The sequence below is a fragment of the Rissa tridactyla genome, chromosome 4, assembly GCF_028500815.1.
Source record: "Rissa tridactyla isolate bRisTri1 chromosome 4, bRisTri1.patW.cur.20221130, whole genome shotgun sequence".
NCBI lineage: Eukaryota > Metazoa > Chordata > Aves > Charadriiformes > Laridae > Rissa > Rissa tridactyla.
In genome coordinates, this window is record NC_071469.1 from 72,966,847 (window position 1) to 72,989,805 (window position 22,959).

General features: G+C 50.6%; 2 protein-coding genes across 16 annotated transcripts in view; both read right to left on the reverse strand.

The window, feature by feature from the left end:
* CNOT1 (CCR4-NOT transcription complex subunit 1) overlaps positions 1 to 13,214 on the reverse strand; it is a 59,887-nt gene extending 46,673 nt beyond the window's left edge. For 7 of the 12 annotated variants that reach the window (XM_054197782.1, XM_054197776.1, XM_054197773.1 and 4 more), the window contains exons 1-7: positions 13,052 to 13,213; positions 6,619 to 6,895; positions 2,293 to 2,400; positions 1,514 to 1,612; positions 899 to 967; positions 744 to 798; positions 87 to 290 (exon numbers count right to left, since the gene is read on the reverse strand). In XM_054197782.1, the coding sequence (XP_054053757.1) occupies positions 87 to 290; positions 744 to 798; positions 899 to 967; positions 1,514 to 1,612; positions 2,293 to 2,400; positions 6,619 to 6,720 (637 nt within the window). In that variant the 5' untranslated portion in view covers positions 6,721 to 6,895; positions 13,052 to 13,213. Of the gene's footprint in view, positions 1 to 86; positions 291 to 743; positions 799 to 898; positions 968 to 1,513; positions 1,613 to 2,292; positions 2,401 to 6,618; positions 6,896 to 10,395; positions 10,415 to 13,051 lie in introns of those variants that run through there. The other 5 variants (XM_054197779.1, XM_054197780.1, XM_054197778.1 and 2 more) reach the window with 3 other exon arrangements.
* Positions 13,215 to 16,160: 2,946 nt separating this feature from the next.
* SLC38A7 (solute carrier family 38 member 7) lies at positions 16,161 to 21,737 on the reverse strand. 4 transcript variants are annotated; one of them, XM_054200927.1, is made up of 12 exons: positions 21,647 to 21,717; positions 20,753 to 20,933; positions 20,179 to 20,592; positions 19,771 to 19,969; positions 19,536 to 19,680; positions 18,763 to 18,861; positions 17,943 to 18,000; positions 17,462 to 17,576; positions 17,088 to 17,235; positions 16,804 to 17,003; positions 16,498 to 16,552; positions 16,161 to 16,407 (listed from the first exon to the last, which is right to left on the reverse strand). In XM_054200927.1, the coding sequence occupies exons 3-12, from the start codon at positions 20,443 to 20,445 to the stop codon at positions 16,305 to 16,307; spliced, it is 1,389 nt and encodes a 462-aa protein (XP_054056902.1). In that variant the 5' UTR covers positions 20,446 to 20,592; positions 20,753 to 20,933; positions 21,647 to 21,717; the 3' UTR covers positions 16,161 to 16,304. The 4 variants fall into 4 exon arrangements, with proteins under 4 accessions (XP_054056902.1, XP_054056901.1, XP_054056900.1 ...); XM_054200926.1 differs by having other exon boundaries at positions 20,753 to 21,170; positions 21,647 to 21,662; XM_054200925.1 differs by lacking the exon at positions 20,753 to 20,933 and having other exon boundaries at positions 21,647 to 21,737.
* Positions 21,738 to 22,959: the final 1,222 nt, after the last annotated feature.

Genomic DNA, 22,959 nt, shown 5'->3' on the forward strand with positions numbered 1-22,959 from the left:
CATTTCAGTCTGCACTGACAGTAAGTTACAAAAACCATTTCGAAGTTTGTGTTTAGTCAAGGCTTCCTGACCACCACCACACTTACCTCTACGTAATGTTTTGAGGAAAGCGTCGATCTGTTCCTGTCCTACCCCAAAGGCTCCCTTCTGCCCAAAAAGGAGATGGGAGAGGAGAAGGTGCAGGACCTCTATTGCAATATCTTGGAAGCCACCTTCTTGATTTCCACTGACGTCCGCGTCAATGTAAGAGCGCAAAAGATCCGGGAGTTTCTGTTTGATAAACTGGGCAGCTTTTGAAAACAAAAAGAGTCTAGAGTCAAAACCTAAAATTTCTTTTTAATATAAAGACTCTTTTTAGCTAGGTACCATTCTCTTAATCTGAGTTTGTTTACTACAAGCCACAACAGTTCAGATTTAAAATAGAAGACTCGGAATCCATAGCTCGGAACCCATACCTCGGAACCCAAATATTAACAAACAACTAAAAGGTAAGATATCACAGTACCTCAATTCATTCATTATCTAGCAAGTCATTCACGGGAGGGACTTCCAACTTCATATAAGACAATACTACTGCTATCTATTGCTCCTCTCAAAATGGTGTTAAGACTTCAATAGCGCTACTGATTGCAAGGTCTTGCATTACTCGGGTCACACAGGCACACATCTACCCCTTTAGAAAGCCCACAGCTTAAAAATAAAAAAAGGCATCCCTGCTGCAGTACTTTGGAAGCTTCACTTACCAAAACCTCGTAGATCTGAGCTGAAAGAGTTCAGTAAAGCAAGACCAAAAATCACCTAAAAACAAGAACAAACATCAAAGTAAGGGGACATCATCCTTTCTAACAAGCTTAGTCAAAGCAACATTAAAATATTTTTTAAATACATGTTCACCTACCTCTTGAACTTTACTTAATTTGATGACTTTACTCAATTGGGCAAATAAATGGGGTGAAGGCTTTAGACTCTGAAAAAGGTAAGAAGAGTTAAATGGAAGCTGTTATATGATTAGTCTCATTCGGAATGTGTCAGGCTACCTAGAGTCCTTTTGCAGGTCTGGAATATTAGTAACTATTCTGCTGTAGGTTAACACAAAACTTATATGGCTAAACAAAGCATCTTTGGAACTGTTTTTATATACATCTAGACTAAAAGTTTCTACTGCATATCTCACACTTTCACTATTAAACCCCCATCACGGCTTTCATATTGAAAGAAACAGGAGCACTGATGATTTATTTTGGTTCTGGCTGCCATGAACAAGCCATAAAGTATTAACGTTAGATTAAGCTTTAAAATTAGTCTGCAGTCATTCTGAGTGATTGAATAACTTGCTCAGTTTAACAGAAAACCCCCCGACTTCTGGGCAAGCTCAATTTTTGACAACTTTAGTACAACCAGTCTCAGCCATTAAAAAACCCCAGGAAAAACCCAAGGGAAAAGCAGCTGGTTTCCTACAGACCAATTCACTGCCGTTTCTGACACAGGGATCCCCTTCAAGGAGCAAACAAACCTTCTGATAGTGCAAGGGATTGTCAATGGCGTAGGACAGCGTCGAGATAAAGTTTGGTTTTGTAATGAGCGACGCACACTCCTGGATCAGAAATTGAGTCTGAAAAGAACAAGATAACTTGAACATTTGTTTTGTAACAGGACAACAAAACAGAACTACTACTGTTCACTGTGTGCAGTAAAACTAAACAAAGATTCTAAGTGCCCAAATTCTCATTAACTAGTTTCTTTTCATTCAAGTTTCCTTCAGGTTTAGTTTGTTTTTTCTTTTAAGGCTGAGAAAGGGATCAAACATTCTCCATCATGTGTGCAATGTTTCATTTTCTGTAAGCAACCACACACCCTGCAATAGACATTTTAAGAATATTTGATTCCCATTTATGAGCTAAAAAGTCTTGTGTCAAATTGCTCAAGGATGACAAAACACTTCTGAGAACAGACATAGCCAGCACCAGAAGTGCCAGTTGGTGGATGTGGACAAAGTTTTAGAAGACAAAGAAAGGCTTTCAAAAAGCACTGCATGTGGTAGAAAGAGCAATTGTACTGAAGCTATCTGTTTTTCCAGATCAACGGATTGTAAGAGTCAGATAGCAACAATTTGTTGTCTTCTGACTTGAGGACTGGCAAAAGGCGCTTCCAATTGAAAGGCCGTACACGAGAAAAGAAGTTTGCTTGAAGCTACTACCTCTAACTTGCCATTTGTGCTTAAAATGGATCAAATGCTATTGCAGATTTTTAACAATCAAATCTATTAGGCCTATGCCTCAGTGCAAACTGTACCTGATGAAAATCTTTGCCACTGCTTTTACCATCGCCACTGAAATCCACGTGCGAGAATAGACAGCGTAGTAAATGCCTGTCTGCCTCGGGACCGTGCCTATTCACAATCTGGAAAAAAAAATAATAATCCAAAACACAACTTGGTAGCATACAGTCATTACAGAGCAAGATCCGGGTCTAGTATTGTGGATACAGCAGTACTTCTAGTGGTTAAGTCATCTACGGTTTTAACAAAACTGCCAAGAATACTCCCTTTTAATCAGTAACCTAGAAACGAAGTCATTAACCCTATTTGCAAATGAAAAATATAAACTAAGAGATAACAAATCTAGACACGAGTCACTGACACAGAAGTCATGCATTTCATGGGTAGTATTCTTAAAAAGCTAAGTGAAAAGGAGTTTTCAAGTCACCTAGAGGATGATTTCAAACTTCTCTGCCACCAAAGCAGCCCAGAATCCACAGAGTGTCACAGCCTCACTTTTCCCCACCTCTTCCCACAGCTACAGTGCCTAACTCCGCAGGAGTAGAGCCTTGGGACAGCCTGCACCTCTGGGCTATGCCTGTGTAGCAGGAATTTATCCCAGAGACAAGCCATCATACAGCACCTTCACTGACCTCGCAGGCAGCTTCTGGTCATGACTGACTTGACTGCCATTACTCCAGGGCCTTTTAAGACATAAGGGAATACTGTACAGGAAGTGTTTCCTGCCATCTAAAGAAAAAGTTCATCTCAAACTTGCTCATTAGCAAGCTTTAAAAATCAAATACCATGCGCTGAACACCTGCAGCTGAAACCTTTTACCAAGTCTTTCCCATCATTAGAGCTCATTCAACTGAATTCTATACCTCAGTCATAAATAGGTGATCTGCATTTGTCAATTTGCAACACCTATCACTCATTACTAAATCTTCACAACAATATCAGTTTTGTTAGCATCCCATATCATTGCCTTAAGTTTAACTCTTGGCCAGAGACCAGCTCATCAGCTTGTTGTTTGAAGTATACCTTCAGGTTGTTTCAGTGCTTATTCATTCCTTTAAACCTCATCTAACTGGACAGCATTACTTGTTTTTAATAAAATCCATACTGGCAGAAATTTAAGTAATTTAATCACCAGTAGCTTGCTTCTTTTGTCCAAACAGTAGCAGCTAACATCAAATCCAACCTTCATCTGTTGGCAAAATTTTTGCCATTGTTTCCCCCTTTCTAGCTGCAGGACAGACAAAATGTGTGCCAGTAAAACCAGCAGTTCTGCCTATGCTCTGACTGCCTTCACCAAGCCCACCGCTTCACCCCGTCAAAAATATCCTTGTTTCCCAGTAGCTTTTTGGTGCAAAAAGACAAACAGCATTGCTTTAGGCTACATCCACTCCGGCTCTGCAGTTTCTGATTGTTCTCATCACAATTCTTCTACCGTTATCTGACACTATGCTTCCCCTTTCCCTCACAGCCTGCTTATTCCAGCAGCTGCCAAGTTTTGTTCTGCTGGAAACAAACATCCGAGATGGATATAGCTCTGCTTCTTGACCAGAGGCTACAACATACGTGCTCATGGTGTGTCAGTCCAGAGTAAACAGCCCACTCCAGTTATGCTGACAGCGCTGTCTTCGACAGCAGCCATCCCCCATGATTAGGTAGGAAGATGCTCAGATTGGTGCAAAAGGCAGCAAAACGGAATTGACAGCAAGTTCGACTAGTTAGCTCAGGCTTCAGAAAACAGGCAATTTGTTTAGGCAATCCCAATTAAATACGTAGATTTAGATGTGCTAACAACACTGGCGTGAAGCTGGATCAGTCTCCTAGGGAGCTATCTGGTGCTATGACAAAGATGAATTCATCAAAGCAGATGGATGCAGGAGAAAACTGTACGCACTAAAGCCATCAACACAACTTTTCTGCATCAGAATTAGATTGCTTCCTTGCATAACAGCAACTTCACAAAGTTAATAATTTGAAAATTTAACATATGGGGAGGAGGGGAAGAGAAGGCTAGAAATGCAGTGTAGCACCTTTCAACTCGTAACTATATTCACCTAAAAGCTTTTCCAGGGAAAAGGGAATGAGAATTGCTAGTTTTCCTGTAGGAAGAGCTGAAAGAAACCCTTGTTCTGGCAGCCTTCATACACATTTACAAGACAGCTTATCCAATCATAAAATAATCTGTAAAGACTGACTTTTTTTTTTTTTTTTAACCATGAGGGTGACCAAGCACTGGCACAGGCTGCCCAGAGAGGTGGTGGAGTCTCCATCCCTGGAGGTACTCAACAGCTATCTGGACATATTCCTGGGCAACCAGCTCTGGGTGACCCTGTTTGAGCAGGAGGTCAGACCAGATGACCTCCAGAGGTCCCTCCCAACCTCAACCAGTCTGTGATTCAGGATAAAATTTGAGCCACCCATATTTGGATTTATCATACAGAGACCAGTTGGGTATTTCAAAAATAACTCTGCTTTTCTAGATCCAGAAAGTTTTGCTTTACTAGACGAATCTGTCTGCAAAGCCCTTCCTCCTCTCCCACCAGGCTCTCCTTACAACTAATTCAGGAAAAGGAGAACACAAAAACTCCCTTCAGAGGAAGCCATTCTTTAGAATTTGTCTCTCTAACAAATGCATAAAAGGGTTTTTTTAACATGCATTCTATTTTTAAAAGCAGCCTTAAAGCATCACCTATGTCAAACGACTACTGAAAGCATGTTTAAGGAGAAATTAGTTCCTCAGGCTTTGCCACTGTTACGCTTGCGAGTGATATATTTAAATGCAAGTGTCATTTTGGTCAGTTGTGACAAGAACAGCTCCAACTATGGTTTTCCACATACTCTGTACGTTTAGATCTAAGCTTTGTAAATTGAGTGAATTATGACAAAATTTTACACTAAGCAGTGTACTGTGAGACAAAGAGTTAAAGCATGTACATACAATCTCTTCAACTATCTAAGGAAAAATTGTACTAGCAACAACAAAAGTAAAGTCATACCAGGAAATTAAAAAAAGACAAGGGATCATGTAAATTTTAGGAATTTAATCTTGAAATCCTAGATCTATCTTATAACCAAACATACACAAAAGAGCCACTACCACAGACCAGTTTCCAGTCTCTCAACACAGTGAGTCCAAGAGGCCTGTCGTGAAGGGTAAGGAACAATCTGTCCCCTTTTGAGATATCTATATCCCAACTGAATGGCACATCAACCCTATCTTCTCCCAAATCAAAGAAACATTTATTATCCTTTACGTAAGTGTTCATGACAGATCTGCAAGTCATACCTCAGTTACACCTTGCTGCACAAATTCTCTGTTGAAACCAACACTGACTGAAAGGACAGCATGATCTCAGAGGAGCCCCCTGCAAGTACTGAACTTGCAAAAATGTGGAAACTTTACAAAAGTTACAAGAGATGCTTTCTGTCTCCATGGCTTATGAGATCACTTTAAGCAGAGAATACTGCCGAAATCACCCCCTCTCACCTCAAGATAAGCAATGAATGCACTTTTAAAGTCAGCTGTTACCAGAAACTCATTGTGCTTAAGCCCTCTGGCCTCCTGACCTGATTCAAATCACCACAGGACTGCACTAGTGTAAGTTAAAAAAAAAAAAGCTTAACCAGCCCAGCTGTCTGCTGGGAACTGAACTAAACCAGTTTCTAAAACTGGCTCAGTAACATTCACTTCCTCCTAAGCACCCCTCCGCAGACAATGCTTTTCAGTCCATCCTGCTTCTCAGAGCTATTTTTGAAAGGGTCAGTTAAACCAGAATTCTTGCCCAGATGTTAGATATTTGGGTTTCAATCTGCAGTTAACTCTGCCTGCCTTCTGAAAATACAGGGCCAACTCAGCTTGGCTTTACCACCAAGCAACACTTCTTCCAATGACGAGGAGCAAAAGTCTTCCATCTGAGGTAAGTGAAAGCATTCAGATGTAAGTAACCATGTACTCGTGCTTTCAGTGCAACAACTCTGGACATTAAATGCATACGTTTTCCTCCCTCTCCCAATCGGTGTTCTATGGAACGTCCAAAAGTTGAAAGACTTAACCTGAAGGAGTTAGGAGAGCTTTGCATACCACACTCCAAAAGCAGCAGTTAATCCTAATATTCAACTACAGAATATTGTAGCTCTGAGCTGCTGTATTCCATCACCTGGCAGAGGAAACCAACAGGAAAATCAGAGACCCAAGCTGCGCTTCTCAACCCTGCAGAAAACAGCACACAGTCACACACACGAGAGCACCGCAGGGTACAATTCAGACGGGAAGAGAAACTCCATTTGACACTCCCATTTTTTCCTTTCCAAAATTTCTTTTGTGGCATCCTTGCTTTACTTACATGCTGTATTTCCTGCTGGCTGGCTCGGTAGTTTTTCTTGGTTAAATTGTCCACCAGGTAGCTGATTTGAGACAAGGCCAGCGAGAGCGAGTCAAGATTCATTGCTGGTTGGGGCGGAAGCAGGCGGCCGAGCCCGGCGCAAAATCACCATTATTCCCCTTTAGTCACCTCAGAGACAGGTTAATTTTTTTTCCCCCAATTAGCCTGTATCTGGTTCTGTGTTACTTTCTTCAGCTCTTCTTTCTCAGTTGTCTTCCTCTGTTCTGAAACATGGCACCTGAAAGACAGAATTACACTAGATTTCAGTTTGGTAGCAACTTTACAGCTACATTCCAGGCACTGTTTTAACTTGCTATGGATCACTACCTGTTAATTTAAATTAAGGTTTTTGGATTTGGTATTTTCTTTTCATTTTAAAAACATATTTAAGCTGTTCACATGGTGTTAAAAACAGTTATTGGTTTCTCTGTATTTATTTTCTGCTTCCACCAGAACACCACAGGGTAGGAAGTTTAAATCATAGAAGAATTCAGCATTATGCCTTGGAGCTCTTTCTTTTATATTTTTGCTTACAAGCTAGCTTGGCAAGCAAGAAAAATAAAACGTAATAAAGAAATTGCTAATACAGACATGTTTGATAGCTTAACTTACATAAACCATTCGATATCACTACGTCCACAAGGAAAAAGTAGTACTTCCGAGTTTTAACAACACAAGTTTAGTTGTTTTCACACTACTTGACCACATTTATTCATTTCTGCATTTTGCCAGTCTGCAAGAGCTAGCAAACAGCTCAGTCTGAAGAATGACTACCCTTTCAGCACTGTGAGAAAGAAGAAAACGAGACGCATAATGAATTAGATACCACTCTGCAACAATCAAGAGGTCAGAATCATTCAAAGCATCCACCACAAGTTGGTTAAAAAACACTTTTTTTTTAATCATCTCTGCAATATTTTGCCTCACTACCATGAAAGTATACGTACTCAACCCTATGCATCAAAACAAGCAATTGTGAATGAGCAACACACACAAAGAACTGCAATAAACGAACCCTAACATTTGGCTTATACTGAAACAGCTTTCCAGTGAGCTACAACAGCAGAGCTTGCCAGCTCAATAAATTTCTATGACAACACAAAATTTGGCACTTGACGTCTCGTCTGTTAAATTACAGATTGCCAATGTGATGAAACTGCATCCCAAAGCAAGTCCTGCGTAACCAGCAGTCTGTGGAGTCTCAGAGGAAGCCGTAAGCTGCTCCGAGAAGCAGCACTGTAATTTATCAGAGGTGGAATCGAGCTGGAGAGTCACTGTTTTAAAGCCCTACTTGATCAAAACACAAAGGTCACTAGGCTTCACGCCAAGAGTCTGAAGATGCCTTTTTCAAAATAAAAAACTATTGCTTTACTGTCTTGGCTACGGCCAAAACCACCAGTAGGCGATTTCTGCTCCATCATTGAGATGGACAGCCCAGGTGATGTGTTAACTTGGCACGCGGAATGCTTAGGGCAAACCAGTTCCTCCAGCAGCCCCTGCAGCAGCACAGCTGGACACGCTGACCATTCTCCTGCAAGAACGGACCAGGAAGAGACCCCAGGCAAGCTGTAAGGAATGAGAGCTCTCCTCCCTCCCCTTTTATACAAAGGTTTTCACTCATTCACTCACACTTAGAACTACAGCTTATTTAACATCTGCCTACACTTTAAAACATCCAGAGCAACGAATCCTGTCGCAGGCGATGAAGACCATTCTGCTCTTTGGAAAAGTTTTAGATTAGATAAAAACGTGGGTAAATTATTTGTAAGGAAAGTCAAATCATCCACCGACTTCGAGGCTTTCATTAAGCCACAGAAACCCCTGCATACTCCTGGATGCTACACAAGACCCTACCTACGCAAGAAAACTTACATCTCATGAAAAAGAAATAATACTGAAAGCATTCTTCGATGACAAGGCAGTTGTGCTAGGGAAGAATTTCAGCGTATGTTTAAAACTGCAGCAAAAAGAATTAGAGAAAACTTCTAATTTTTTTTTTGTACATCTGACAAGTTATAATTCGTTATCTTTATTTACAGGTTTAAAAGACCACTGACTGTGAAACAGCTTGGTAGGAAGGGGGATAGGCACAAAAGTTATCAAGATCTCTCAGTAGCATGGTACCCGATTGGTTTGCTTCTTTTAAATACCTCTGTTCCTCTTTTGGAATAATCCAGAAAGCATCACTGGGACTGGTAAGCATACCAGTTTCCATAACATTTTTACAGGCAAGGTGTAACACAGGGGACCAACGTAAATCTTCTGAAAAATGTTTGTTACGAATCAAGTACAGATCACCATGGCACAGTATGTACACTTGCCAAGGCCCTTGCCAGCAGCTAGCAAGGGGAATTCCAGCCTACCAGAGCACCAGATTCCAGTAAGCAGCCCAAAGAACTCATGGGCTGGTTGAACTCAGGGCTCAAGAACAGGACACAAACTAGAGCTCTGACTCGGTCACTTTTAAGGCAATAACAGAAATTTCAGATTTTGCCTTTTAGGCCCCTGGGAAGAAATACACATTTCTCTGGGTATTGTTCCTCATAGCAATACAAACAGCACAGCAATCACACCTACTCCACCCCAAAAAAATCAAGCTTTTAGGTGCTGGAGCTCTTGAGTTGGGCTGAGACATAAATGTGACCCTCCCTGCTGCCACACAGTCCCCTGCAGAGCACTGAGACTGACCATCCCACCCCCTGTTAACATCACTGTTTCCTCCCAAGAAAAGCAAGGACTACCATCTCAACATGCTTAATTGCATGGAAGCACAACAAGCTTTGCCACTTTCTGACTGTAAAATCCGGCAGTGCCACCGGAGAACCCAAGCTGGGGTCAAAAAATGGGATTTTTCCCTTTCAAGGAAGCAGAACAAGAACCTGAGCAGACACCATGACTCAAGGACAGAACACAATAGCTGAAGGAAGCAGCTTCCTATTTATGTTCTAAATATATGGTTTGTACAGTATGTATCCTGATACACAGAAAAAAAAACCCCAACAGCTCTCACAAGCACCAGACTAACAAACAGCATTTCAGAGTTTCAAATGGTGCAACCTAACTTAGAGTAGTACATAAAATCAGAGTAATTAAGGGAGCGCTGCCTGGGAAGCAGAAGTGCACAGGTACCTCTCTGGTCATGTAACGCAAGGCTAAAATTCAATTTGTACCGCACTGATTAAGAAAGCTATGAATGCTATGCAAAGCAGACTTTATTTTTAGATCCATATATTCCTAGTGGGAATGAATCTCCCTACACTGGCCTCAACAATTCAAGATGCTTTCAGTCCCCAGGGCAAACCTGCCATCTTCACAGGTTCAGGAAAGTCAGGCCTCAGCCAGAGAGCGTTGACCAAAAAAAATTTAGATTTGCTGACAAAATCAGCTACTTACAATTACAGACCCTATCATACAGTAATGGATTAAGCTATCGGACACAGGACTGGGGAGCTCTTACGATAATACCATTTTATATTGTACATTTTATATTTTTAAGAGGTAGAAAATATTTATTGAGATCTACAGCATTACATAGCCTGAACACTTTGTAAGGAAATCAACAGGCCATCAGCAAAACATTTGGCATCTATTTTAGCAGATTCTTTTCAACAGTAGAGTTCCAATGGGTTATTAAAACATAAATACGATACAATTTTAGGCAAGAATCCCCAAATCACAAAATAAAGAGGGACAACACATAACCAGCAGTCAGATTTGACAAAAACACTCTCTACTAACCTGACGCAGATCACTAGGAGTAACTAAGCCTTGCTGCTGAAGATGACAAACCTGAAGTCTTCCACAAATTCGGAAACAGCCTTACAAAGAAAGTAATTTCAAAATTACTGCAAGCTGAACTTTGGTGGGTATTTTTTAGTATTTTGCCAAGGTAAGCAACTACTCCCACTGGGTTTCATGAGCTGTAAAGATCTTAGGCCACAGGTACTGCATGTGGAGGATACAACGGCTCCAGTGACAGAAACAGCAACATGTTTGCTGGTTAAGTTATAAACTCCTATCAAAAACCATCATATAAAGCACGCTAAAAGCGCCACTGCTAAATCTGTTCTTCAGAACACAATCTTTTACCCACTTCTCCAACAAACAGCACATACAGAAGAGCAGCACACCTCTGGGAAGCCCCACGTGTGAGAAGCGCTCCAAGGGAGAAAGAGGGGTTTGAATCATACCACAGTTAGTTAGATTTCAGGATGTCTATCATTTTAAAATCTACACAGAGAAAAACCTTACAGCATAAGTCACATTAACAGTAAAAGCACCTATCGATTAGTTTGACTGTCTCAAATTTCGGTGTTTACACCTAGAAAAGCCACCTGAACATTCCATGTACTGGAAAACTGCACACAATTGCAGTCAACTGGAAGCCACGATGCTGATTAGACACGGTAACTTTAGTTTCCAGAGAGCGGCTTAACTAAGCACGTATGTTTGTTCCCACACGTTCAGGCCAGTTAAGCTTCAGGTTTAGAATCTACCCCAAATCTAACACGCATGCATCAATCATGACATGGTCACTTTAGGCATTTTCACATCTCAAGGAGGTTTGTTTACAAAAAAAAAAAAAACCCTAAGAAACTCTCACTTCCTACTTTCCCTTCAGTCAAACACTGCAGGATAAAGTCCCCCTTGGAGGGAAGCTAAGGAAATTTAGGGACCCATTCTCAAAGGATTTGTGCTGTTTTCCCACACAAAATGTGTTTTAGAACAGTTAAATGCTATTTCAAAAGGCGAAAGTATTCATGCAGTAGGGATGATTATAGAACAGAAGAGAAATCTGGCTAAAATTGTCATGTCCTCAACCATGATTCTCAGTGATAAGAATTCCCAACATGATTTAGCACTGACCCATCACAGGGTCACAAAAGGTCACTGCCCGCTCTTCATAAGTTACGTTTGCACAGTTTCTCTTTCACTTATTCAATCAAACACCGAGAGTAGCCATTTCAGCATCAATTAAAATGAATTAAATATCTAGCAGCACTATGCTGGAAGGATAAACAGGATTAGGGATTTCTCTAAAGAAGAGAGGCAGGTAGACAGCAAGCCGGCTATGAGTTTGGTTTGGAGACACCAGGCCAACAGGATCAACAGTTAACAGCAAACTCAAAAGCATAAGGGCAGAAAAAACAAGACAGTAACAAGACCAGAAAGGACAAACAAGTCTATGACCAACTGAGTTTGTTTCCTGTATATAAGACAGCCACCTCACCCTCACCCGGACTTGTCCTATCTATAATTTTAGTCAATGCCAATGTAGTTACCTTAGAAACAGGAAACACTTAAGTTGCGTGTGCAAAGAATGACTTGCCAGGTCTCATACCTGTTTTATTACCCACTTAAAAAAAAAAAGTTCCACTGAGAGCAGATGTCATGCTTCCTTCTAACAAGTGGGATTCACAAACAGACTAAGCTTGTGACGTATCAACAGACTAAGTGTTATATTTTTTATTATTATCTCACTTCTGTTGTAAATTTGTCAATAAATCACTCCAAATTGTTTCTGGTTTGTTGAAATTGAACTATGACTGCTCACTAACCTTACTAAATAACGAGAACATGGTACGGCTCCGAGTTTAGAGAACTACCGCAAAGGAGCTGTTTCTAACAACGCAGCATCTATCAAAACAGCCAACTGTTGCTATTTCTAGTTTCAACATAAGCAAGTCCATTTTACTGGGCAGCGTTTTCTTTACTGGAGGGCAGCGCTGGGAAGCACTTCTTCCATGTGGTCTACAGGAAGGTTATGTCACCGGATTATTCGCTATAGCGAACTGTTTACGGGTTACTTGTTTTCTTGGGGTAAGTCCCAACAATGCCGATCTTCAAAAGAGGCCACCGAGCCCAGGGCGGGGGTAGGCCCAGCACCTCGAGTCGCTTTTTGAGTCTCTCAGAGCTCAACCTGTCACGACCAGCGCTACGATGGCAGACGGAGGAAGAGAAATGAAAACAGCCCCAAAGCCGAAGGTTTCCGAGCCCCCTCGGAGCGCTCCCCGCGCAGGCCGCCGCCGCCGGAGCCTTTCTGCCCGCACCCGGCGGCCCGCGGAGCTGCAAAGTCCCGCTCCGAGCCCAGGAACCGGCCCGGGCCGAGGCAAAGCCCTTCCAAGTTTGCTCGGCTGCTCCTCCTGTCGATCGGACGCTGCCGAAGCGGCGCAGGCCGGGGCGGGCAGCGGCGCAGGCCGGGTCAGGCCGCGGCGGGGAGGGGGCGGGGGGGAGGCCACCAGCTGCCCCACACGCACCCCGGGCCCACCGGCCCCGCCGCGGCCTACACCGCCACCCTCGCCACCCACAGCGGCCGCGACCCCCGCCGCCCCGGAGGCTCCCCCCTATCCCGACCCGTGGAGCGGCCGGGGCTGCGCTGCGGGACGGCGCTCACCTCAAGGGGCGTCGGGGAAGGCCGGAGCGGGGCGGCAGGCGGGGGCCGTTGGCGCTTTTTCTCCTCTCGCCACCGCCGTTTCGCTACAAAATGGCGGACGGGGTCGCGCGCTCACGTCGCGGCCTTTCCCCTCCCCCGTCCCCCTCGCGGCACGCCAGCGGGGGGGGGCAGCGGGGGCGCGGGGGGGCGGGGCGAACGACGAGACTCCCGCCCCCCCGCCGCCGCCGCCGACTGGCGTGGCGCTTCCCCAATCAGAGCGCGGGGCGGTGCGGCGCCCGCCCAATCAGCGCGGCGCCACTTCAGGGGGACGTTCAGCCGGCCCTCCGCGCCGAGACAGCGCCGCGCTCCCATTGGTGGGGAGCGGCCGGGGTCCTTCCTACGGCGCTGGCCAATCAGCGCTGGGAGGACTCTCGACCCACGCATGCGCAGCAGGCGGCCAACCCGAGCTGGGCAAGGACGACCAATGAGCGCGGGGCGGGGCGGGAAGGGGAAGTGGCAGGGAGCGCCAAAGGGCGCGCGGAGGCGGGGCGGGGGGGGGTGCCCCTCCCCGAGTGGTACCGGCCCAGGCACCGCGGGCCCCCCCCTCCTGCGCAGCGCGGTGGTACGGCCCCAGGCACCGCACACACACTCCCCCCCCCCCGCGGAGCGCGGTGGTACGGCCCGAGGCGCTGCATCCCCACAAGATGGCGGCGCTGGGCCTGGGACTCACACGCCGCTTCCCCTGCCTTGCAGGGCCGCAACCTGCTTCCCCAGGTCGCTGCAGGGGCCGTTTTGCTACGAAATCCTCCCCTCCGCTTGCACACTCCCGGCTCGCCGGCCTCCGTCGTGGAGAGGGAACTTTTGGACCCCTTCAGCACCCTCCCCTCAGGGCTGAGGTAGCAGCCCCACAACCGCAGAATGGCCCCTCAGCCACCCCACACCTGCCTTCCAGCCCTGGGGGCGACCCCTGGGTGCTAACATCGGGATCGGGACTACTGAGAGGGTACTTCCGCGTGTGAGGGCCCGAGGGAGGCAATGGGGCCTTCCCCATGGTGACCCCACCGCCAGCCACTGTGGGGTTAGCCCTGAAACCTGGCCCTACGCTGCCCACCCCAAAGCTGGGACAGCCAGGCTGGCATCTCGGGACACGGCTTCATCCCCACATCCCACTAGTGAGCGTCTTCCCGCCCGCCCCGACAGAAACCGCCTGGTGCCACCCAGCACACGCACCACAACATCACTTTTTATTAAGATTTGAGGTCCCTCCGCTTTCTGCACATAGAAAATACATTTAAAAAGGCCGGTGTTTTGTAAACAGTCAGGGGAGCAGTAAGGCAAACAGAGAAACGGCCACAGCACCGCCCTACCCCCCCTGCTCTCAGCCCCCCGGGGGAATGGAGGGAGACCAGCAGCTCCCCGGGTGACAATCAAGCGTGCGGGACGCCACATCTGTCTCTGCTTCGGCCGTGGGATGTCACCTTGGGGAAAGCCAGAGCCACTAAAGCCACCAAGTACCAAACCCCTCTCTGCCTTAATGGGGGACAGGCACTGAAAGGCATCTCGGCATTGGCATCTGCTGAGCCTTGAGCACCCCAGTCCCTGCTGGGCTCCACGGGAGGTGGCTCTGTGCTCCCCGTGTCCAGGAGGAGTGGTCTGAGGGGTTGGGTGGTGTCAGGGTGGGCACCCTCTTTTTGCGCCAAGGGGTCCTTCAAGCTCCAGCGCCAGCTCTCAGGCAGGAGCCGGGTGAAGGGACTCAGGAGGCAGCTGGTGCCACATGAACGGAGGGTTCGCTGGAGCCTGGTTTTGTCAAAAGTTGAGGGCACAGAGGTTGGAGGTATCTTGGGGGAGGCAGGAGGGACACGTGCCTTCACAGGGTCCCGCAAAACATTCACACCGTGCTTGGGGCTTTTCTTGCTCCTCCTCCATCTGGGTCTGCCCATCTCATCCTGAGGAGCAGCGGGGAGGTCCGCATTTACAGGCAGCAGGCATTAGTAGGGAAAGATCAAATGTTTCCATGTGCTGTCCTCCCACCCACTGCCGCTGGTCGCAGAGGGAGAGAGCCGTGGTGAGAAGTACAGAAGCAGGCCACGCTTCACCTTCCCACCACCTTCACCTCCCAGAACGTGCAGGAGGGGCAAAGCCAGGTGGTACACGAAGCTGGGCTGGACCCTCATCACAGATACACGTGAATTCTTCCCTCCCTCAGGGTTTTAGAAGCCAAACAAGGAACCAGGGAACTCAAAGACTGAACGAGAGCAGTCTGCCATTGAGGTTTAACTCCCCCAGCCAAGTCTGCAGCTGGGGGAACTGCTCAGCCCAGTGAGAGCAGAAGTGAAACTATCATCCAGACAAGCGACGCAGGGACAGCCTAAAGCAACACCAGCCACAGAGTGTAAACAACCAAGAGAACAATATAAAACGGATTAATACTGACTGCTTTATCCCTTAAAACCTACACCTGGCCCAGTCCCATTCCCTGGACACCTCCTGGAAGAACAGGATTGGAACTTTGGAAAAGAGCTCTAGTGTAGTGTCTCCAGTAGGTCGATGCAGCCACAGCACCTTCTCTAGCGAGTGAGCACCCCCTGCCAGGGGAAAAACACGGCACCGGCCTGTCCCTACCCCAGGCTCGTCCTGATCCTCCAAAAAGAAATCGGGCTGCAGGCGACGGTCCCACTTTGTAACAGAAAGTGCAGCTCAGGCGGAGGGAGATGTAAAAGGAAGGGCAGGAGACCGGCAAGATGAGCCATGGGAAAGCAGAGTTCAAACCAAACACTGACACAGAAGAGGACTACGGGGATGTCACCCTGTCTGATAAACACGATTACTAGTTCCCTGTACGCAAGACACACCGTCTCTCTCCAATGCTGGGAGAAGAAGGAGTTTTAAGCTGTGGAGAGGAGCTCCTCCAGCACAGGGGTACACGGGTGAGAGCAGCATGCCTTTGCAAACCCCAGCCATGACCCCTTAGTGATGTCTAAAGTAGTGATGTCCAGCCCTGAGGGGCAGAAAGGGCTTGGCCTGGACTACAGGTCCCCTTGTAGTGATGCTCTGGCTTCACCAGGGAGTCAGGGCTGAGAGGACAAGCCTGACTGCCTGGTGCGTTAAGACAATGAGATACAAACCACCGCAGGGCTCTTTCAGCCAAGCCCCACATTGCAACGCTCCTCTTGGGTCTTCCCAGCATGCCAACGTGTTTTCTCCCCGCATCCCTTTGGTCCTAGGGGAAATCTGCATCCCCACAGCAGCAGCGCGGTCCAGCCTGGAGGAGGAGTCAGGCTGTGAGATCCACAAAGATGGCGTTGGCAGTGGTCTGTCCAAAGATGAATGCTCCGAGGGTGACCATGAACACCCCGTAGCTGACCTGGGCCCACCAGCTGTGGATACAGGAGGACAGGGCATGGTTAGAGGAGACCCTCATGCCAACATCCACAGGGAAAGCAGAGAGAGAAGTGCGTCTCAGTTACCTGATCGCCCTGGTTTCTTGGATCTCAGAGAGCTTGGCTTGAATCAGGCAGAGCCCTGAGAGGGAGAGGAGGCAAATTAAACCCAGACGAGGCCCGAGTGGACACCCCACAGGCCATGGAGACACACTCCCCCTTACAGAGCAGACAGTCCAGTCAGAATAGTTGGGCTGCTGACCGACCTCATGCCACACTATTGTCCTTCTTGAACGTCGTCCTGGTTCCTGCATCTCCATCCCACTCCCTCCCTCTTCAAGACACGAAGCCAAGAGATCTCCGCCAGCCCCTGAGCATCCCGGGATGCCCTACCTGGGAAGACGAAGATGAAGCAGGCAGCCAAGCCCCCGATGACAGAGATGACTTTGCCAATGTCGGGGATGAAGAGAGCGAGGAGGAGGGTCAGGAGGAACCAGCTGATGGTCTGAAGCAGGCGCCTCCTCCGCTCCCGAATCACATCCTCCTCCACTGTCACCCCGGTGTAGCGGAGCCAGAGACCCTCCAAGACAGCCCTGTGGGCACAGATGTGGGGCAGGGGGGTTTCCTCAAGCCGCCCCTCCTGCCCACACCAGCCCCTGCCTCCTCCTAGCACTCACCGGCCGCAGAAGTGCAGGATGGGGTAGGACGTCAGCACGCAGAGGATGATGAAGGCCCGGGCGAGAGCAACGGGGATGTCGTTGGAGGGGTAGGACAGCAAGACGTCCTGCTCCACGCCGGCTCCAAAGGTCAGGAAGCCACAGACACCTGCCAGGAAGGGAGCAATCAGCGGGGGACGGGGACAAGCCTCCTGCATGTGTGTTTGAGGGACCAGACTTGGATGGATATGGCACAGGGCACACTGAAGGGGGTTGAGATGGACTTCCATCCCTTCCTGCTCTGTCCTGCTGGCTGACCAGAGTGTCCCTGCTCTCCAGAAGCTCACAGCCCCTCTGAGGACCATGCCAAGCTCACACGGTGTCCCCTGGCTCACCAGTGCCCGTGTAGACGAAGAGAGCAATCACCATGGCTGCCGTCACCACTGCCCCCCAGGTCTTCACCTCTGGCTGCTTCATGCTGTTAAAGACGGGGACGCTGCTCACGTGGCACTGCCGGGAACACAGAGAGAGAGCGGGGACACACGATGGGCTGAGCCTGAGCACACGGGGAGCCACACGGGATCCCACGTGTGATATTCCCAGGTTTTTTGTGACATCGTGATCCCCAGAGGTTTGTCACTGGTGAAGAAAAGGGGAGGACAGGCTGCCCTGGTCTTCCCAGCTCGGGTAAAATTCATTCATCTCCAATCAGGGGCGGAGAGATGTTAAACTGGCTTCAGCCCCCTCGCAAAACCATGTGGTGAGCACACAGCGGAGGGTTTGGGCCGGTCACCCAGGGGAGCATCCCTGGACCACGCCAGTCCCCCACCCAGGTGGCCGCAGGGTGGGAAGGGGAGCGCCGGGCTCCTCCCTTACCTGGAAGCCAAAGCAGATGGTGGGCACAGCATTGAAGACGGCCGTCCAGGTGGAGGGGCTGGCAGGAGAGAAACACCCACTGGTCAGACCAGGGCCCCCCGCCCCCTACCCAGTGCCCCAGAGGTGCTCAGTGATGGGCTCGCTCCTCTGCTGACCTGCTCCCCCCTGCAGCTACCATGTCCCCCCACTTGGAATGATGCCTTTGCACGGAGCGAGGTTTTCCTGGGACCTGGCACTCCCTGAAGACCAGGGCCTTTCACCGAGACAGAACCAGACAAAATTGAGGACTTAAAAAAATAAAAGTATCATTAAAAAAAATAAGAGTCTACTTGGGTGGTGCCGAAAACTGGTCTAAACTTTGCTCTGCCCTAAAATTCCCACTGCCCGCGCTGGGTCCGTAAACGTCCCCAAACCATGAGGGAGGGGACAAGCCACAGGGGCTGTGCTGGCCGAGGAAATAACCCAAAATCATCCTAAAATAGACACACCCCTTGCTGCTGGGTGAGCACAAGCGCTGCACGGGGAACTCTGGGCCTGGCTGTATCGGAGCTAAAAGTCAATCATCTCTCCTCAAAAACCTGCGATGAAGCCATGGGGACCTCCAAGAGGTCTCTTTCCTCTCCTTCACCACCCGCTCCTCGGAAACACGCAGAGATGCAGCCACTTGGGAGCTCCTGGCAGCAACACGCAGCGTCCCCGGGCCCAGGGATGGGACTCGTGAAGGATTTGTTCCCAGCCTTTACAGCCCTCGCTCCCACAGCCCTGCCTGGCCCTGCGGCGCTGTGATGGCCACCGTCAGCATCGTGTCTCTTGCGCTCACCTGGTGGGGATCTCCACAGGCACAAGCTCCTTGTCGGGCCAGATGTACTTGATGATAATGACTGCCGTGACGTACCACGTGCCAATCACGCTTAGGGAGCTGCAAGAGGGGACAGGAGGTTGTCAGCTGCCTTCCTGCTCTGTGGAGGGTTTCCTCGAGCCTCTCCATCCCCACCTTCCACCCTGCACAGCCCAGGCCACCCCAGTCCTTCCCATCAGGACCAATCCTGCTCTCCCTTCCCAGGGGCACGTGCCAGGCACTGTCACCCGCTGTCCCCAGAGCAGATGCTGCGCTTGGGGGCTGTCCCGTAGCGCTGTGAGCGGCAGATGTGCCAGCAAGGGGATGGACTGGCTTTTGGGCAGGAGAAAGGCGAGTGGCCCTGGTCCAGCTGCAGCAGCCAGGTTACACCAAGATGCTTGGTAGAGCAGGGCTGGCCTGCAGAACACCTGGCCCGGGGACCCTTACTGGTTATCCTTTCTGCTGGGTGGCCAACTCCAAAGACAGGGGATGATGCAGTTGAAAGTCTCTGTAGTTCTTCCAGCAAGTAGAACAGAGGGACACAAGCCCTGGAGCACAACACTGTGGCCTCACAGTGCTCAGCAGCTCCTCTGCTTCCCAGATGGGGAAACTGAGGCACAGGGAGGAGATGTCCAACCCCTCAGGGGCACTAGAACCATGGTGTTTCCACTCCTCATCCTCTGGGACCATGCTTAGTTGGGTGCCTGCTGGCCCACCCCAGCTCCCAGCCCCAGAGCGCTCTCTCCACCACCCACCTGGCGTATTTTTGGAAGCCAATCTCCTTGGGGATGGAGAGGGGCAGGATGAGGAGGAAGGCGGTGATGCTGATGGTGAACTTGCGGTCCGTGTACCAGCGGCCGCTCCCAGCTTCCTCAGGCTCCGTCACCAGAGCAGCAATGACTGTGGGGACAACCAGGGCGGTCAGGTTGTCCCCTTCCAGCTGAAGGGACAGCGACTGGTTATTTTTTCACCTCCATGGGACACACTTACTCTTGTCCTCCTGGTCTCCGATGATGATAAGGAAAGCAATGCAGGTGCCAAAGGTGTAGACGGCAATGGCCACCTCGCACAGCACGCCAGGCACCTTCCCGCAGACAGCCCACACGACCTCCTGGTAGGTCCGCTCATTGCTGGCCTGTGAGCAGTACGCCAGGATGACCAAGCCTCCGATGATGAAGATCAACATGCACTGGGGTGGGGAAGAGACAGGGAGGGGACACTGAGGCAACAGCGTGACAGGGTCCCCAAAGCCACCCCAGGTAGCCACCCCCAAACACACAGAGCATCTCTGGTGCACCTCGCCCACCAGGAGCCTGAGTCCCTTCTGGAGTTCTGCACGTCCCCCCCATGTCCCCTCCTAGAGTGGGACAGGGGACTGTCCCTTCCCCACCCTCTCACCATCTGCAGCGCAATGCCCGCAGCCACGCCGCCGGCCATGCTGAAGGCGGCGGGGAAGTTGAGCAGCCCAGCCCCGAGGGCAGCATTGACCACGATGAAGACCGCTCCCAAAGCTGACGTGGCCCCCAGGCCATTTCCTTGGCTCTCTCCGCTCTTCGGCACTGTCTCCACGCTGGGGCTCTGCAGGAGCCTGGCCCGTTCCCCGGCATCAGCGCTCCACTCCCAATCCTTGTAGTCGCTGTTGATGCTCCCGGTGCCCTGAGCCATCGTCCCTCCTTGGGTGGCACACGCCACCGTTGATGTCCCACTAGAGCTCCTGCACCGGGCTCTGCCGGCCACCTCGAGGAAGGTCGTCCGCCAGCGCTGGCTCCATCAGGCAGGGAGGGCAGCAAATGGTCAACCACTTAGCTGCTCCTAGAAGGGGAGGAAGAAGGACACAGTAGATGTTAATTAATGTACGTTAACAAGGGACAACCTGGGCAACAGGGACACAAAGGAAATGAGTTCCCCGGGTCTCAGCTTGGGGGTCACAGCACGCAGGTGTCCTCACTCCAGCAGATATGGCAGGACTCACCTCTTGTCCCCCAAATGCGAGGACGCTGGCGGGGAGCTGCAGGCACAGGGCAGGACTCGCCTCGCCGCGGGCACGAGACCCAGCGTCAGGGCTCGCTTCCTGCTTTCCAACCCCGATTCCTGCCAGCTCTGCGAGAGCCGCTGCGCACGTGCTCCCGGGGAAAGGTCAGGGCCGGGCTCCGCTGGAACAACCCATGCAGGCAGCAAAACATTGCGTTGCCAGAAAAAGCAGGACCTGCCCCTTCCAGTGCCACCCCAGGGTGACCATTGGCACGAGATGTCTCAGAAGCTTATGGACCCGAAGACCTGGTGTTTCCAGCACCGCAGCCCTCGGGGGTTGGGCGGCCTAGGTCTCACCCCAGTGGCCCCAAGCTGAAGGAGATCTCAACCCTCCCAACCTGGCAGGGCTTCGCGGGGACCTACACAGCCAAAGGAAATCTCTTTTCAAGGAAAATATCTTTTTCCCCTTTTTTCTAGGCTATTTAAACCCCAGGCTTGAGTACGAATCCTCTTCAGAGGTTTCTGGAGAAACACCCCGCAGGTCTGCGAGAGGTCCCCGGTCCCCAGGCCGGTGGGTCTGCTGTCACCCATGGTGACACGGGGGTCCGCTTTGGCCGAACCCCCGCCCGGGCGAGGAAGGGGGTGGGAGGAGGATGCCGCCGGGCGCCCGGCTGTCCCTCTACCCCAGGCAAAGCCACCACGCCGGCGACAACCAGAGCCGCCTCTTCCCCCGAGGGTGACCCGACAGACCCGCGGGGGCCCCGCCGCCGCCCCGCTGCGGGAGAAGCGAGGCCCTGGTGGCCGTCACCCCGCCTTTGCGGGGGATGTCCCCGGGGGGGGGTGTCCTCGGGGGGCTCCCCCCACCCCGGTACCCCCGTGCCCCGGCCCCACTCACCGGGCGCTGGGAGCGCGCTCCGCTCCGGCCCCGGCCCCGGCCCCGTTCGGGCTCGGCGGCGGCGCAGCGCCCGGCACCGCCCTCCCCGCTGCACGCCGGGGCTTGTAGTCCGCAGCCCGGCCCGCCCCCCAGCCCGGCCCCGGGGAGGGGTGACCATCCCCGGGGAGGAATGCCCTTCTCCCGGAAAGCATGCTCATCCCGGGAAGGGATGCCAATCCCCGGGGAGGGATGCTCATCCCGAGGAAGGGATGCCCATCTCCGGGGAGGGATGCTAATCCCCAGGGAGGAATGCCCTTCCCCGGGAAGGGATGCCCATCCCCGGGGAGGAATGCCCTTCCCCGGGAAGGGATGCTAATCCCCAGGGAGGGATGCTCATTCTGGGAAGGGATGCCCTTACCCGGGAAGGGATGCTAATCCCGAGGAAGGGATGCCCATCCCCGGGGAGGAATGCCCTTCCCCGGGAAGGGATGCTAATCCTGAGGAAGGGATGCGCATCCCCAGGGAGGGATGCCCATCCCTGGGGAGGGATGCTCATCCCGAGGAAAGGATGCTCATCCCCAGGGAACCGCGGCCAGGCTCCCCCGCTTCGGGAAACCCATCCCCTCCACTCTGCAGCTGAACCCAGAGAGACCAATGACCGGGAGAGAAGGCAGGGCTGTGCTCCAGCTCTACTTTTATTGTAACAGAAGGGGCAGCAGAAAGGCCTAACGCGAGGTTAAAAGGGCTCTCCGCAACCTGGAAGCAGCTCTGGAGCCACGCAGAACCGGGGACCACAGCACCAGAACCCGTAGCGCCGTGGGGCAGCACCTATGGCAGCGGCAGCAGCATGGAAAGCAGTTTATTGCACACATCATGGGAGCAAGCAGAGGCTGTGGGTATCAGACGTGTAAACAATCACAGAACGGTGAGGTTGGAAGGGAACTCTGGAGATCATCTTGTAGAACCCCCTGCCAGAGCAGGGTCACCCACAGCAGGTGGCACAGGAACGTGTCCAGGTGGGTTTGGAATGTCTCCAGAGATGGAGACTCCACCACGTCTCTGGGCAGCCTGTGCCAGGGCTCTGCCACCCTCACAGGAAAGTTTTTCCTCATATTGAGATGGAATTTCCTGTGTTCCAGCTTGTGCCCATTACCCCTTCTCCTGTCCCCGGGCACCACTGAGAAGAGCCTAGCCCCGTCCTCTTGCCACCCGCCCTTTGGATATTGATGAGATCCCCCCCTCAGTCTGCTCTTCTCCAGGCTAAACAGCCCCTGGTCTCCCAGCCTTTCCTCAGCAGAGAGGGGCTCCAGGACCCTCAACATCTTCGTAGCCCC